The sequence below is a fragment of the Leptodactylus fuscus genome, chromosome 2 (assembly GCF_031893055.1).
Source record: "Leptodactylus fuscus isolate aLepFus1 chromosome 2, aLepFus1.hap2, whole genome shotgun sequence".
NCBI classification, from domain to species: domain Eukaryota; kingdom Metazoa; phylum Chordata; class Amphibia; order Anura; family Leptodactylidae; genus Leptodactylus; species Leptodactylus fuscus.
Window position 1 is genome coordinate 263450869 of NC_134266.1, and position 18210 is coordinate 263469078.

Here is an 18210-nt window from a genome sequence, read left to right on the forward strand (position 1 = left end):
TCAGTTTGAACCAAAAATTGCCCTACAGGCCGTGCACCATATTTATTATGGACTAGCATTTACCCGCGACTTTGTCGGCGGGTCGTGGTTGGGAACGATGCTGCGGCGCCCGCGGACCCCCGCTGACTCACAAATCCTTCTTTTGCGCTGGCCCCTCTCACATGGCACACCGTGAACTCCTCCCCCCAAAAACCCTCCTCCGTGTCCTCCCTGCTCCAAACCCCTGTGCACCCCACTGTCCCCCCCTCTCCCCAAAGGCTCCACATGTGCCCCTCCACCTCTGGCGGGGCCGGAGCTTACTCTGGGTGGCGGGTAAGAGACGGAAGTTGGCGGGTTGGGAGACAGGGATACCTAATATGTATTTAATAACTTTTCTATGTCTTCTAGGGATAGGGGTGGTGAATGTTTTTGTGTTTATTCTTGGTTGCTGTTTTTAATTTATTTATTTTTTTGTTAAATTTGTTTGTGCATTTCCTACACTGTGTTTTGTGGTCTTTTGAACCCCACGGTGTTTGATGAGCAACGCAATGCTTATGCATTGTAATGTATTTCATAATACCGGGGCTTCTATTACAAGTCACATAGCATAGTGTTATGGTTCTGTGTGTATATGTAAAAATAATAATAAACACAACCAGAACCGCTAAGCCACAGAGCACTGCGGCGAGGTCCACAGGCCCAGATGGGCAGCCGTGTGTCTGAATATGCACCACCAGTTGAACTGCACTGGCACTGATGTTGCATACCTCCCAACTTTTGAAGAACCGAAAGAGGGACAAAATGTGTGTAGCGCGCCGCGGCAAATTTAGCCCCACCCACTTTTGTGTTGACCCCGCCCACTCGTTAATTTTTCATGTGCCTGCACACAGTATAATCCTCCTACAGTCACCCGTAAATTATATGTCCCCCCTCTATCTCTCCCCCAGTTTCATATACACCCTTCATCTGCCCCCAGTTTCATGTCCCTCTTCCATCTCTGCCCCCAGATTCATGTCCCTCTTCCATCTCTGCCCCCAGATTCATGTCCCTCCATCTCTGCCCCCAGATTCATGTCCCTCCATCTCTGCCCCCAGATTCATGTCCCTCCATCTCTGCCCCCAGATTCATGTCCCTCCATCTCTGCCCCCAGATTCATGTCCTCTCCATCTCTGCCCCCAGATTCATGTCCCCCATCTCTGCCCCCAGTTTCATGTCCACTCCATCTCTGCCCCCAGATTCATGTCCCCTCCATCTCTGCCCCCAGATTCATGTCCCCTCCATCTCTGCCCCCAGATTCATGTCCCCCATCTCTGCCCCCAGTGTCATGCCGTCCTCTACTTCATCTGCCCCCAGATTCACGTTCCACCTCCACATTAAACTTACCTTCTCCTCCGCTCCCTCGCCGCTCTCTGCCCGCCTCTCTCCCTGACACATGCGGCTGAAGCTGCTCGTGTGCTTGTTTCGCCGCTGCATCTCTCTCTCGCTGACACATGCGGCTGAAGCGAGGAGCTGACCTGTGTCAGCTCCTCGCTTCGCTGCTGCCGCCGGCTCCTGGCTTGTACATCGCGTCTACAAGCCAGGAGCCGGCGGCAGCGGCGAAGTCGCATGTGTCAGCCGCATGTGTCAGCGAGAGAGAGACGCAGCGGCGAAGCGAGCACGCGAGCAGCTTCAGCCGCATGTGTCAGGGAGAGAGGCGGGCAGCGGCGAAGCGAGGAGCTGACCTGTGTCAGCTCCTTGCTTCAGCCGCATATGTGTTCAACTCAGATCTGCGTCCTCTGGACGCAGATCTGAGTTGAAATCGGGACATACCTCCCTCCAACCGGGACCGCGGGACATATCACCCAAATCGTGACTGTCCCGCGGAAATCGGGACGGTTGGGAGGTATGATGTTGTGCAACACATGTGAACAGGCGGCAACAGACTCTCTCCAGTAAAACGTTACTGGGAAGCGTGACAATGTACAGCAGTTTGAGCAAATGAAGTTGTCAGCAGCCCCTGCTATTTACAGCAGGAGAACCAGACCTTGCATGTGCTACACTACCCTGCTGACACAAGACTGCCAGGGGTTAACTTCACTCCTGGTCAGTCAAAAACAACAAACTCCTATCCTGCAAGGAGAAACAAGGCAGTTGGACTGGGAATGGGTTTGACGGGTTCCAAAGGGCAGAGCAAAGGGGAACTAGCTGGATCCCTACTCAGCTCCTAGATTTGTCTGGAACCTGGCCCTAACCTCCTGTCTCAACAAGTTTTAAGCAAAGTGTGAGCACCGGGCGGGCGTCGGCTCACACTATTTAAAGGCTAGTCCCCGCCCAACAGGGGCGGTGGCATGACGTCACCGATCATGCTCAGTGTGGCCAAACTGGGACTTAGCCTCAGAGCGGACCCAAAATGTCTGAGCATGCTCAGTGGGGAGAGAACAGCACTTAGCCTCTGAGCGGCTCCAAAATGTCTGAGCATGCTCAGTGGGAAGAGAACGGCACTTAGCCTCTGAGCGGCTCCAAAATGTCTGAGCATGCTCAGTGGGCCAAAAGCTGAACTTAGACTCCAGACATCTTCCTGCACAACGCCGAGGGCGAGGTTCGGATTGGTCCGCAGGTGGCGCTGTGCGCCGTGATGGGAACCTGCGAGACCCGATCCTAACACATAGCCTGCAATAGAAGGACTGGTTTAATGCAATGCATTGCATAATACCTGTCAGTGGCCGCAACGATCGGCGACATTAACACTTCCTGTGCCTCGACCAGCTGTCACTGAGGCACTGGAAGGGTTAATGTCGCCAATCATTACGGCCACTGACAGGTAGTATGCAGTTCCTCCAGCAGAACGTGGGCGCTGCCATGATTGCTGTTGTCGCCGGCTCCCAGACGTTGAGGCGGGTGGCGGTGTCATGTTGCTTGTCATTCTTTCGTTTCGATTGCAGCCTATGGCAGGTAGACTGCAATTGAAGCGCTGGTTTTATGCAATGCACTGCATAATACCGGCGCCTCTATTGCAGGCTACGCAGCGTAGGCTGCGATAAAAGCGGAAGACTGACAGGCCGGTGAGCCAGCGCAAGGCTCCCGGCTGTCATAGCAACCTGACGCAGCCGGGACACCGACCTGGGGCAACCCCCCCCCCCAACCACCCACCCATAGCCCTGTATCCGCTGCACTGACCAGTTATGTGGTGTGTCGGGACTCAGGAGCACCAGCCACCAGCATGTGCGCTCCTCTTTAGCCATCCGGGAAGTGACAGTGTGTAGGCGGCCTGGGATAGCTGCGGCGTCGGGACCATGTGGACTGCCGCCATCTTCCTCACTGTTTCCCTGCTCAATTGGCACGCCCACATTCAGCCCCCAACGTATGGTGCCACAGCCCTGGTTCCATAGCCCACCCACACCCAGCCATGCACCAATAGGAGGTGCGTGGACAGACCAGCGCTGGCGGAATGCCAGCTGCTACAGCCGAGCCAGAGGGTTCTTTGGAGGGTCACGGTGGCGATTTAGGGTGAGTGAACCACATTTAAAGTAGCCTATTACCTTTTCCTGGGCAATATGTGTGTGTGAGTGTGTGAAATTTCAACAAAATCCATTCAGCCATTTGGCTGTGATTGAGGAACAAACATCCAAATACACAAACTTTCACCTTTATAATATTTGTAGGATTTTATACACTTTTGGGAAATTTTACAGCATCTATATATAAGTAGTGTTGTTTTATCTAGGGGCCCTGGAGTCTGCATCTAATATTTTATGCGATGGCTTACAGCTGCTACAGAAGACAGTGAGACGGTCCATACTGATTTATAGAGAATCAGTTTTCTGGACTTGAACATGGTGGGTCAGTAGATGATAATCTATTGAGGAATGCATTGCCAATGTGTACATCTTTAACCATCTTGTCCCTTCATTGCCAGAAGGACCTGGGCTATATGGACCGATGAATGAGGATGTTATATGAGACCTTTAGATATAGGTATTTTAATCGGTACTCATTGTAAGATATGACAAGACTTCAGGCCTCCTGCTTACTAGAGGTTTATTTTGTTCTGAGTTGGGATGGTTTGGTCCAAAGATATGTTTGGGGTTCAGTGAATTCAGTATGAACCAGAGCTTAAATTGGCTTAAACATAGTGTATAACACTGTCAGGGCTCCTAGGAACCTATCTATAAAACATAGTGTATGACACTGTCAGGACTCCTAGGAACCTATCTATAATACATAGTATAGAACACTGTCAGGGCTCCTAGGAACCTATCTATAAAACATAGTGTAGAACACTGTCAGGGCTCCTAGGAACCTATCTATAAAACATAGTGTAGAACACTCAGGGCTCCTTGGAACCTATCTATAAAACATAGTGTATAACACTGTCAGGGCTCCTAGGAACCTATCTATAAAACATAGTGTATGACACTGTCAGGACTCCTAGGAACCTATCTATAATACATAGTGTAGAACACTGTCAGGGCTCCTAGGAACTTATCTATAAAACATAGTGTAGAACACTGTCAGGGCTCCTCGGAAGCTATCTATAAAACATAGTGTAGAACACTCAGGGCTCCTTGGAACCTATCTATAAAACATAGTGTATAACACTGTCAGGGCTCCTAGGAACCTATCTATAAAACATAGTGTATGACACTGTCAGGACTCCTAGGAACCTATCTATAATACATAGTATAGAACACTGTCAGGGCTCCTAGGAACCTATCTATAAAACATAGTGTAGAACACTGTTAGGGCTCCTAGGAACCTATCTATAAAACATAGTGTAGAACACTCAGGGCTCCTTGGAACCTATCTATAAAACATAGTGTATAACACTGTCAGGGCTCCTAGGAACCTATCTATAAAACATAGTGTATGACACTGTCAGGACTCCTAGGAACCTATCTATAATACATAGTGTAGAACACTGTCAGGGCTCCTAGGAACCTATCTATAAAACATAGTGTAGAACACTGTCAGGGTTCCTAGGAACCTATCTATAAAACATAGTGTAGAACACTCAGGGCTCCTTGGAACCTATCTATAAAACATAGTGTATAACACTGTCAGGGCTCCTAGGAACCTATCTATAAAACATAGTGTATAACACTGTCAGGGCTCCTAGGAACCTATCTATAATAAATAGTGTATAACACTGTCAGGGCTCCTAGGAACCTATCTATAATACATAGTGTAGAACACTGTCAGGGCTCCTAGGAACCTATCTATAAAACATAGTGTAGAACACTGTCAGGGCTCCTCGGAACCTATCTATAAAACATAGTGTAGAACACTCAGGGCTCCTTGGATCTATCTATAAAACATAGTGTATAACACTGTCAGGGCTCCTAGGAACCTATCTATAAAACATAGTGTATAACACTGTCAGGGCTCCTAGGAACCTATCTATAATAAATAGTGTATAACACTGTCAGGGCTCCTAGGAACCTATCTATAAAACATAGTGTAGAACACTGTCAGGGCTCCTCGGAACCTATCTATAAAACATAGTGTAGAACACTCAGGGCTCCTTGGAACCTATCTATAAAACATAGTGTATAACACTGTCAGGGCTCCTAGGAACCTATCTATAAAACATAGTGTAGAACACTCAGGGCTCCTTGGAACCTATCTATAAAACATAGTGTATAACACTGTCAGGGCTCCTAGGAACCTATCTATAAAACATAGTGTATGACACTGTCAGGACTCCTAGGAACCTATCTATAATACATAGTGTAGAACACTGTCAGGGCTCCTAGGAACCTATCTATAAAACATAGTGTAGAACACTGTCAGGGCTCCTCGGAACCTATCTATAAAACATAGTGTAGAACACTCAGGGCTCCTTGGAACCTATCTATAAAACATAGTGTATAACACTGTCAGGGCTCCTAGGAACCTATCTATAAAACATAGTGTATAACACTGTCAGGGCTCCTAGGAACCTATCTATAATAAATAGTGTATAACACTGTCAGGGCTCCTAGGAACCTATCTATAAAACATAGAGTATGACACTGTCAGGGCTCCTAGGGACCTATCTATAAAACATAGTGTATGACACTGTCAGGGCTCCTAGGAACCTATCTATAAAACATAGTGTAGAACACTGTCAGGGCTCCTAGGAACCTATCTATAAAACATAGTGTAGAACACTGTCAGGGCTCCTAGGAACCTATCTATAATACATAGTGTAGAACACTGTCAGGGCTCCTAGGAACCTATCTGTAATACATAGTGTATGGCACTGACAGGGCTCCTAGGAACCTATCTATAAAACATAGTGTAGAACACTCAGGGCTCCTTGGAACCTATCTATAAAACATAGTGTATAACACTGTCAGGGCTCCTAGGAAACTATCTATAAAACATAGTGTACAACACTGTCAGGGCTCCTAGGAACCTATCTATAATAAATAGTGTATAACACTGTCAGGGCTCCTAGGAACCTATCTATAAAACATAGTGTATAACACTGTCAGGGCTCCTAGGGACCTATCTATAAAACATAGAGTATGACACTGTCAGGGCTCCTAGGGACCTATCTATAAAACATAGTGTATGACACTGTCAGGGCTCCTAGGAACCTATCTATAAAACATAGTGTAGAACACTGTCAGGGCTCCTAGGAACCTATCTGTAATACATAGTGTATGGCACTGACAGGGCTCCTAGGAACCTATCTATAAAACATAGTGTAGAACACTGTCAGGGCTCCTCGGAACCTATCTATAAAACATAGTGTAGAACACTCAGGGCTCCTTGGAACCTATCTATAAAACATAGTGTATAACACTGTCAGGGCTCCTAGGAACCTATCTATAAAACATAGTGTAGAACACTCAGGGCTCCTTGGAACCTATCTATAAAACATAGTGTATAACACTGTCAGGGCTCCTAGGAACCTATCTATAAAACATAGTGTATGACACTGTCAGGACTCCTAGGAACCTATCTATAATACATAGTGTAGAACACTGTCAGGGCTCCTAGGAACCTATCTATAAAACATAGTGTAGAACACTGTCAGGGCTCCTCGGAACCTATCTATAAAACATAGTGTAGAACACTCAGGGCTCCTTGGAACCTATCTATAAAACATAGTGTATAACACTGTCAGGGCTCCTAGGAACCTATCTATAAAACATAGTGTATAACACTGTCAGGGCTCCTAGGAACCTATCTATAAAACATAGTGTATAACACTGTCAGGGCTCCTAGGAACCTATCTATAAAACATAGTGTAGAACACTGTCAGGGCTCCTCGGAACCTATCTATAAAACATAGTGTAGAACACTCAGGGCTCCTTGGAACCTATCTATAAAACATAGTGTATAACACTGTCAGGGCTCCTAGGAACCTATCTATAAAACATAGTGTATAACACTGTCAGGGCTCCTAGGAACCTATCTATAATAAATAGTGTATAACACTGTCAGGGCTCCTAGGAACCTATCTATAAAACATAGAGTATGACACTGTCAGGGCTCCTAGGGACCTATCTATAAAACATAGTGTATGACACTGTCAGGGCTCCTAGGAACCTATCTATAAAACATAGTGTAGAACACTGTCAGGGCTCCTAGGAACCTATCTATAAAACATAGTGTAGAACACTGTCAGGGCTCCTAGGAACCTATCTATAATACATAGTGTAGAACACTGTCAGGGCTCCTAGGAACCTATCTGTAATACATAGTGTATGGCACTGACAGGGCTCCTAGGAACCTATCTATAAAACATAGTGTAGAACACTGTCAGGGCTCCTCGGAACCTATCTATAAAACATAGTGTAGAACACTCAGGGCTCCTTGGAACCTATCTATAAAACATAGTGTATAACACTGTCAGGGCTCCTAGGAACCTATCTATAAAACATAGTGTAGAACACTCAGGGCTCCTTGGAACCTATCTATAAAACATAGTGTATAACACTGTCAGGGCTCCTAGGAACCTATCTATAAAACATAGTGTATGACACTGTCAGGACTCCTAGGAACCTATCTATAATACATAGTGTAGAACACTGTCAGGGCTCCTAGGAACCTATCTATAAAACATAGTGTAGAACACTGTCAGGGCTCCTCGGAACCTATCTATAAAACATAGTGTAGAACACTCAGGGCTCCTTGGAACCTATCTATAAAACATAGTGTATAACACTGTCAGGGCTCCTAGGAACCTATCTATAAAACATAGTGTATAACACTGTCAGGGCTCCTAGGAACCTATCTATAAAACATAGTGTATAACACTGTCAGGGCTCCTAGGAACCTATCTATAAAACATAGTGTAGAACACTGTCAGGGCTCCTCGGAACCTATCTATAAAACATAGTGTAGAACACTCAGGGCTCCTTGGAACCTATCTATAAAACATAGTGTATAACACTGTCAGGGCTCCTAGGAACCTATCTATAAAACATAGTGTATAACACTGTCAGGGCTCCTAGGAACCTATCTATAATAAATAGTGTATAACACTGTCAGGGCTCCTAGGAACCTATCTATAAAACATAGAGTATGACACTGTCAGGGCTCCTAGGGACCTATCTATAAAACATAGTGTATGACACTGTCAGGGCTCCTAGGAACCTATCTATAAAACATAGTGTAGAACACTGTCAGGGCTCCTAGGAACCTATCTATAAAACATAGTGTAGAACACTGTCAGGGCTCCTAGGAACCTATCTATAATACATAGTGTAGAACACTGTCAGGGCTCCTAGGAACCTATCTGTAATACATAGTGTATGGCACTGACAGGGCTCCTAGGAACCTATCTATAAAACATAGTGTAGAACACTCAGGGCTCCTTGGAACCTATCTATAAAACATAGTGTACAACACTGTCAGGGCTCCTAGGAACCTATCTATAATAAATAGTGTATAACACTGTCAGGGCTCCTAGGAACCTATCTATAAAACATAGTGTATAACACTGTCAGGGCTCCTAGGGACCTATCTATAAAACATAGTGTAGAACACTGTCAGGGCTCCTAGGAACCTATCTGTAATACATAGTGTATGGTACTGACAGGGCTCCTAGGAACCTATCTATAAAACATAGTGTAGAACACTGTCAGGGCTCCTAGGAACCTATCTATAAAACATACTGTAGAACACTGTCAGGGTTCCTAGGAACCTATCTATAAAACATAGTGTATGACACTGTCAGGGCTCCTAGGAACCTATCTATAATACATAGTGTAGAACACTGTCAGGGCTCCTAGGAACCTATCTATAAAACAGTGTATATACTGTCAGGGCTCGTATGACACTGTCAGGGCTCCTAGGAACCTATCTATAAAACATAGTGTATAACACTGTCAGGGCTCCTAGGAACCTATCTGTAATACATAGTGTATGGCACTGTCAGGGCTCCTAGGAACCTATCTATAAAACATAGTGTAGAACACTGTCAGGGCTCCTAGGAACCTATCTATAATACATAGTGTAGAACACTGTCAGGGCTCCTAGGAACCTATCTATAAAACATAGTGTAGAACACTGTCAGGGCTCCTAGGAACCTATCTATAAAACATAGTGTAGAACACTCAGGGCTCCTAGGAACCTATCTATAATACATAGTGTATAACACTGTTAGGGCTCCTAGGAACATATCTGTAATACATAGTGTATGGCACTGTCAGGGCTCCTAGGAACCTATCTATAAAACATAGTGTAGAACACTGTCAGTGCTCCTAGGAACCTATCTATAATACATAGTGTAGAACACTGTCAGGGCTCCTAGGAACCTATCTATAAAACATAGAGTATGACACTGTCAGGGCTCCTAGGAACCTATCTATAAAACATAGTGTAGAACACTGTCAGGGCTCCTAGGAACCTATCTATAAAACATAGTGTAGAACACTGTCAGGGCTCCTAGGAACCTATCTATAATATATAGTGTATAACACTGTCAGGGCTCCTAGGAACCTATCTATAATACATAGTGTAGAACACTGTCAGGGCTCCTAGGAACCTATCTGTAATACATAGTGTATGGCACTGTCAGGGCTCCTAGGAACCTATCTATAAAACATAGTGTAGAACACTGTCAGGGCTCCTAGGAACCTATCTATAATACATAGTGTAGAACACTGTCAGGGCTCCTAGGAACCTATCTATAATACATAGTGTATAGCACTGTCAGGGCTCCTAGGAACCTATCTATAAAACATAGTGTAGAACTCTGTCAGGGCTCCTAGGAACCTATCTATAATACATAGTGTATGACACTGTCAGGGCTCCTAGGAACCTATCTATAAAACATAGTGTAGAACACTCAGGGCTCCTTGGATCCTATCTATAATACATAATGTATAACACTGTCAGGGCTCCTAGGAACCTATCTATAAAACATAGTGTATGACACTGTCAGGGCTCCTAGGGACCTATCTATAAAACATAGAGTATGACACTGTCAGGGCTCCTAGGAACCTATCTATAAAACATAGTGTAGAACACTGTCAGGGCTCCTAGGAACCTATCTATAAAACATAGTGTAGAACACTGTCAGGGCTCCTAGGAACCTATCTATAATATATAGTGTATAACACTGTCAGGGCTCCTAGGAACCTATCTATAAAACATAGTGTAGAACACTGTCAGGGCTCCTAGGAACCTATCTATAATACATAGTGTAGAACACTGTCAGGGCTCCTAGGAACCTATCTGTAATACATAGTGTATGGCACTGTCAGGGCTCCTAGGAACCTATCTATAAAACATAGTGTAGAACACTGTCAGGGCTCCTAGGAACCTATCTATAATACATAGTGTAGAACACTGTCAGGGCTCCTAGGAACCTATCTATAATACATAGTGTATAGCACTGTCAGGGCTCCTAGGAACCTATCTATAAAACATAGTGTAGAACACTGTCAGGGCTCCTAGGAACTTATCTATAATACATAGTGTAGAACACTGTCAGGGTTCCTAGGAACCTATCTATGAAACATAGTGTAGAATACATTTCTATTTTACGCCATGATATACCTAATAGATATATTTTTGATAGCTTTCAGTGAATTTTCATAGTTTAAAAAAGGTGAGCAACAGCAGTAACATTGCATTCTTTTAATGGGAAATCCTTCTGTAGATAACATTATGGCTTACAAAAATAGTTGAAATAAACCGCGATACAATCCGTGTCCCCAGAAGTGTAAAAATAAAATAGTGTACAGTATTGTCTTCTACATTTTTCCTTTACATTGAGCACCACATCGATGAGCTGGAATTATAAGAAATAGCAGTGATTTATAGATATTCTTTATTTTGTAAAATATAATCAGAAATATAAAAAAACGGCTTGGATGGAAACCTTCAGACGTTCCGAGTGGCTCTCCATGCTGTTGGATGCTACAACCAGTTGACCTGTTACCCCTATGAGGTGAATATAACATGGGGCTGGGTATACATGCAGTGGTAAATGGGTCAGTGGGATACTATTCGGTTTTCGATGTGGATTTATGGCAAATATGGAAGTTTCGCTCCCATTACATTGAGAACTGTTACCAGAATTGCGGCAAATTTGTGATAAAAAATCTATGTAATTGTATGGCAATATTATAGCTACGTGTGAATGTGATGTAAATATCTGGAAATGCGTCTTACCCAGTACATACACATCTGCACCTTCTATCCATCTCCATGATGACCACATTGGAATCTTGGTATAAGGCTGTTCGCACGACCCCATATGGCGACACATTGAGTCCCTATGGTTCTGTATTCTGAATTCTGGACTCTTGTGTCACTGTATGATGTCCAATGGAGTATAGGTTTGACGTTTACTATAATAGGTCATGCCATACAGATCGGTAATACCGCCACATCTATGATCCGAATTAAGTATACTCTCTGCGTTGTCAAGCTGACATTGTTCATCTGTCCACATTTACTATGGATTATAATACAAACATAGCAGAGCTGAGCTTGTCATGTGTCACAACTCATCACAATGATAGGATCTGTTTTTTTGTGGTTTTCCATAGAACATGTTACATGGGAGGAGGTTTCTGGGGCATCTCCCCCCCTTAAAAAATTTAGGCAACGTGAACCTAATGGAAGCACTGTGTCCTATATATACCTGCTGTGACACATCATAATACCCTAAAGTGCCCAATAATACTAATGTCACAAGTACCCAAATAACATTGTCATGAAGTGCCCAATAAAAATAGTGTAATCAAATATATAAATAATGTGCCATAAAATACCCAATAATACTAGGGTCATATAATGCCCAGATAATAGCAGTGCCATAAAGTGCCCAATAATATTAGTGTCATAAAATACTCAAGTAATATGTGATATAAAGTAGCCATCAATTCTAGCATCACAAGTACCTAAATAATAAAAGTGCTTATATAGCATTATAAAATACTAGAATAATATCAGTGCCATAAAGTGCCCAGTGATATCAGTGTCATAAGTACCAAAATAATAACAGTGCCATAAAGTGTTCAGTAATAATGTCAGAAAATACCTAATAATATGTGGAATAAAGTGTGAAAAGTGTCATAAAATAATCAAAATAGATGCTATAAATCCCATAAAGTGCTCAATAATAACACTGTTATATAGTACCCAATAATGAAACTGCCATATATTGATCAATAATAAAACTGCCATATAGAGCCCAATAATAATAATAAGTCATATAATGTCCAATAATAATACTGTCATATAGTGCCCATTTATTACAGTGTCATATAGTGTCCAATAATAATACTGTCATATAGTGTCCAATAATAATACTGTCATATAGTGCCCATTTATTACACTGTCATATAGTGTCCAATAATAATGTCACGTAGTGTCCAATAATCATACTGTCATATAGTGCCCATTTATTACACTGTCATATAGTGTCCAATAATAATACTGTCATATAATGTCCAATAATCATACTGTCATATAGTGTTTAATAATAACACTATCATATAGTGACCATTAATTACACTGTCATATAGTGTCCAATAATAATACTGTCATGTAGTGCTCATTAATTACACTGTCATATAGTGTTTAATAATAACACTATCATATAGTGACCATTAATTACACTGTCATATAGTGTCCAATAATAATACTGTCATTTAGTGTCCATTAATTACACTGTCATATACAGCCCAATAATAATACTGCCATATAGCATCCAATAATACTGTCATATAGTGCCCAATAATAACACTGTCATAAAGTGCTCATTCCACCGTCACTTCCCCTCTGCATTTGGCACATATGGTAAATTCTACTGTACAGCTGTATTTCTATTAATGTGCTGGACAATGGACAAAACCTCCTTCAGCCCAGGTGGCGTTTGGCTTGCTTCATGTTGTTAGGTCTATTGATTATAAAGCCACTCGGGGCGACCTCCTCCTATAACGTGTTCCTAGTTGTTACGGTGCAGTAAAGTGACAGACTCAGCTCTGCTACATTAGTATATAGACTATATATAATATAGGCGACACTTCAGTCCCCCACTGCCCTCTGTATATAAATCCGATCACCTGAATTTACCATTTGCCTCGGATGACACGTTCTCGCCCATCGTTGCTCGTGGCTATTGTTTATTCCCCTTAGATTCTCTGATTATTGCTCATATCATTTATTCGCGGTCGGATCTATTCAGACACTTGTACTTTTGCAACCAATTCTTCGCATTGCTCCAGCACGTCTAAAATTAAAAAAGTGGAGCTACTTAGCCAGTAGTCGTGATTGTTTCGGGGGGACAGCTGGGGCTAGTGATAGGTGAACATTGTAAGAGTTGGCTTGTGAATATTTGTGAAGTTTGCCCGTACACTAAAAAACGTTTTGAATAAGACCGAAGTCTCTTGTATCCCAGAGTATAATGGTGACCATAGGGAGGTGTGGAAAAACACAAAAATAACTCATACTCCTCTCTCCTCACCTCTCTGCCGCGGTATCCCGTTGCCATCTGGCCTCCTCTGTGACATCATTGACCCTGGGTCACTGCTGAGGCCTGTGAATGAGGCTCAGGGTTCTCATAGGGGGCAACTTTGACATCATGGAACAGGGTTGTGGATGTCACAATGGAGACCAGAAGACAACAGTGAGTTGTGTTTTCTTTTTCCGCACCTCCTCTGTACCTCCAATTATACACTGGACTCTGAAGGGAATCCAGAGTATAATCATAATTTTTGGGTGCTACACTTCAAAAATCTCAGATGAAATTTTTGGAAAATTCATAACTAGAGATGAGCGAACAGTAAAATGTTCGAGGTTCGATATTCATTTCGAGTAGCCCCTCAATATTCAACTACTCGAATCGAACATCGAACCCTATTATAGTCTATGGGGGGAAAATGCTTGTTTCAGGGGTAGGCAACGTTTGATCAAATAACACTTACCAAGTCCACGAGTGAGGGTCGGGCTGGATCCTCCGAGAAGTCTTCTCCTTGCAGCGTCCCCGCGGCATCTTCCGGCTCTTCATTCACTCTGCCAGGCATCGGGCCTGGGCAGAGCCGACTGCGCATGTCTGCACTACAAGTGAACATGCGCAGTCGGCTCTGCCCAGGCCCGATGCCTGGCAGAGTGAATTCAGAGCCGGAAGACGCCGTGGGGAAGCTGCACGGAGAAGACTTCTAAAGGTAGGAGAAGAACCAGCATTGATTGGCCGACTGTATAGCATTCGGCCAATCAATGCTGGTTCTGCATCAAACTTTTCCATTCGAATAGCGAGTGGTACTCGATCGAGTACGAGTATTTCGAATACCATAGTATTCGATCGAATACCTACTCGATCGAGTACTACTCGCTCATCTCTATTCATAACAATTCCGGTTCCTTACAAATTGGTTTGCTCAACCCTAGTTGGGACACTATCCCTACACCTTACATGGTTGGCCTGTCGATAAATTTGGAAGAGGAGAACCAAAAGATGTCCCCAAGAGAGAAGAAGTACAGTAGAATTTGGTGAACTACATCTGACAATGGTTACATTTGTTGGAGACCTGTATATGACCTGAAAAAGTTTGGATCAAAATTGGAACAAAGTGCCCACCTCTAGTTGTATCTGTAGGTCACACAGGTCTACAGGAGAACTGTCTAGATATACGAGCTAGCCAAGGCTAGTCTTCTAGAAAAATTGGTTGCAAAAGTGTACATTCCCTTAAGATTGTTCACAATTTTTGTTGACCAGTTTTAGCCATTCGAGGTCCGAGGAAGATAAGAGAAGTCTTTTTGAGGAGGTACTTATGGGAAACCTTGTAGATAGTCCATTGGTCAGGATCTGGGACAATGTCCTCAGCTTTCCATACAATAAATACTGATCAGTTCTGATATACAATCTATACGATGTAAAAAATAGCATTTCGAGGTTCATTGTTTTCCTTTAAAAAAATATGCAGCCAAAACAATTCAATGTAAAAGAAAGTGAACACCGGCGTGTGTATGTTCAATGGCTCTCGGTCTTCTGTCCTTCACAGTGAAGTCAGACGGTATCAGTTCTCATCTGATCATTGTTATTCAGGGCAGGAGAAGGTTTGCTCTTTGGGCATTCGGTCCCTCCTCTGGAGATTTCCTGAAAGAATAACCTTGGCATCCACAGTGACATTAAAATCCTTTTGTATTCTTTCCGAAAGTTTTGGTTTAGAAGTCCATAAATCACAGCGTTAAGGCAACTGTTAAAGTAAGCCATGAAGTAACTCAAGACGAACAACCACTCGGGAATTTTGGGCGCCACTTGCTTAGGGTTGATGGCCACGGCTAAGCCGATGAGGTTCAAAGGAGCCCAACAGAAAGCAAAAATGACAAACACTACAAACATTGTCAGAAAGTTCCTGAAGTCACTTGGCTTCATCCTTGGCTTGGTCTCCGATTTGACCTTCCGTCTTACTTGAATGACCAAAATCCATATTCGGAGGTAACAGAAGGTGACTATCATGATTGGAACGATGAAATGGATGACCACTACCGTGATGGTGTACGAAGAGCTTACCGTCTGAGCGAAAGTACAGGAATAGATACGAGGGTCATATTCCAAAGAGCCAACAAAAAAGTTTGGGACAGTTGCCAGAACCGTGAGAACCCAGATAAGACAGACGTAAAACATTGTATTCCAAGCGGTGAAGAGCTTATCGTAGACAAAGCTGTGGCAGATGTAGCAGTATCGGTTGATGGCAATCCCTGTGATGTTGAAGATGGATCCGATGACGCTCAGACCCATGACAAATCCGCTCACTTTACAATGTATATCTCCGAAAGCCCAGCCGTTTTTAAAGATAGCCACCAGGACTAATGGGTAGGGATACAAGGCCACCACCAGGTCAGCGAAGGCCAGGCTTACTACAAAGGCATTGCCTGCAAGAGAAGACATCAGATTAGCTTTTAGGAGCACATCTATCTTCAGACAGAGCCAAGATTCCCAACATAGCTGACTGACAGAGCCAAATGTCATAGCTTTTCTGTCAAAGAACTGATAAAACGGGTTTCAAATCATCAAAGACCATTTTTGAAGTTGCAGCTCTTCATGTAAAGGGGCAGGAGAAGACTCGGAAATATTGTGTCTAACCTAAAATATTTTAGGTATTTTTCCATTCCTTCGCTGCTTGATATAGATGTAAAGTATGGTGCAAAAGTTTATTTAGTCTATTTTTGTCAATTCCAAAAATGAAACATCTTTCCCGACTCAAAATCTCATCACTATTTGGTGATTTGGAATCCTGGAAGTGATGATATGGCACACACAAATATAGCCCTGATCTCAACATCTAGTCTGTCTGGGATGAATGAAGGGATTGGATTGGAGCAAGCCTACATCCACAGAAGATCTGTGCTTAGGTCTCCAAGATAGCGGCGGGAACTGCCCGGTTCTGCCAAAAACTGTCTGCAAGTACCGAGAAGAACTGATGGAAGGCAAAGGGCAAAGGTCACACCAAATATTGATGAGATTTGGAGTCGGGAAGGATTATTTACCCCTAACATGGGGCAATTGGCATTAGCCTAATTTTTTTTGCTTTCTGGATCAACACTCTAGAGCAGGGGTCCTCAAACTTTTTAAATAGTGGGCCGGAGGCAGAGCAAATCGCACAGACATCGGGAGCGGTGCCCTCCAATAGGTAAAGTGAAGTGCGCTCCATGGCCTGGCCCGAGCTCCCCAGGAACTTCATTATAAATGCACGCCTGCCAGCGTTGTTGGCGGGGTCAGACAGAAGTGCTTGGAGGGCCGCAGTTTGAGAACCACTGCTCTAGGGTTATAGGTTGACCATGATGGACCAAATCTTCATCACATTCTTACTTTTCAGCAGCCTAAAACTTTTGCACAGCCCTGTGTCATCCATTTGCTCTTTTTAGCTCCAAATGAGAAGCTACAGCTTCATCCTCCCACCCCCCCCTCTAGAACAAAACCTGCTACGGCTCACATAGCTATCAGATTATAGAGAAGTCATAGAAGAAAGAAGAGAGAAGAGAGAAGGACACAGACAGAGGCTGCTGGAGAAAATGCTTCATTAGCAGCAGGTGAATCACAGTTTCTATCTCGCTTCAAGTGCTTTACTCACATCAATACAGATCATTGCTTCTCTAGAATGTTCTATATGGTCCTGCTGTTGCCTTTGAGTGAGAGAGAGAAAGTTATGAAGCAGATTCTCCTCTATGTTCTGTGTGCAGTGTATAGTAGACTCTCCAGATCAGGAAAAACTGAAAATGTCAGGCCATGTAATGGTTAGAAATAGGTTATTCCTTATGTACACAGTGTGCCATTGAGTAACGAATTTTTAGAAGTGCTCAAAATTTCCTCTGAGCTCAACGGCACCCCCTGCAGAAGGATTGCTATGAACTGGCAAGTTGTTCCACAAAACCAAGTGACGAAGTGACATTTTTAGAGTAAGAGCGCTGGAACTTGGTTGAAGTATGAAGATACAAGGGAGCAAAGTATAACTTGATATCTAATGCATTTGCTACATCTGTAGATAGATAGATAGATAGATAGATAGGAGATAGATAGATAGATAGATAGATAGATAGGAGATAGATAGATGGATAGATAAATAGGAGACAGATAGAGATAGATAGATAGATAGATAGATAGATAGATAGATAGATAGATAGATAGGAGATAGATAGATAGATAGATAGATAGATAGATAGATAGATAGATAGATAGATAAATAGGAGACAGACAGTTAGATATAGATCGATCGATAGATAGATAGATAGATAGATAGATAGATAGATAGATAGGAGATAGATAGATAGATAGATAGATAGATAGGAGATAGATAG

The 18210-nt window shown here is 43.2% G+C and overlaps 1 protein-coding gene across 1 annotated transcript in view; it reads right to left on the bottom strand.

Moving 5' to 3' along the window:
- Positions 1 to 15418: 15418 nt before the first annotated feature.
- The window catches only part of MTNR1B (melatonin receptor 1B), a 96357-nt gene continuing 93565 nt past the window's right edge, over positions 15419 to 18210 (bottom strand). The window contains exon 3 of the mRNA XM_075266431.1: positions 15419 to 16287. Within this exon, the coding sequence (XP_075122532.1) occupies positions 15419 to 16287 (869 nt within the window). The remainder of the gene's footprint in view (positions 16288 to 18210) is intronic.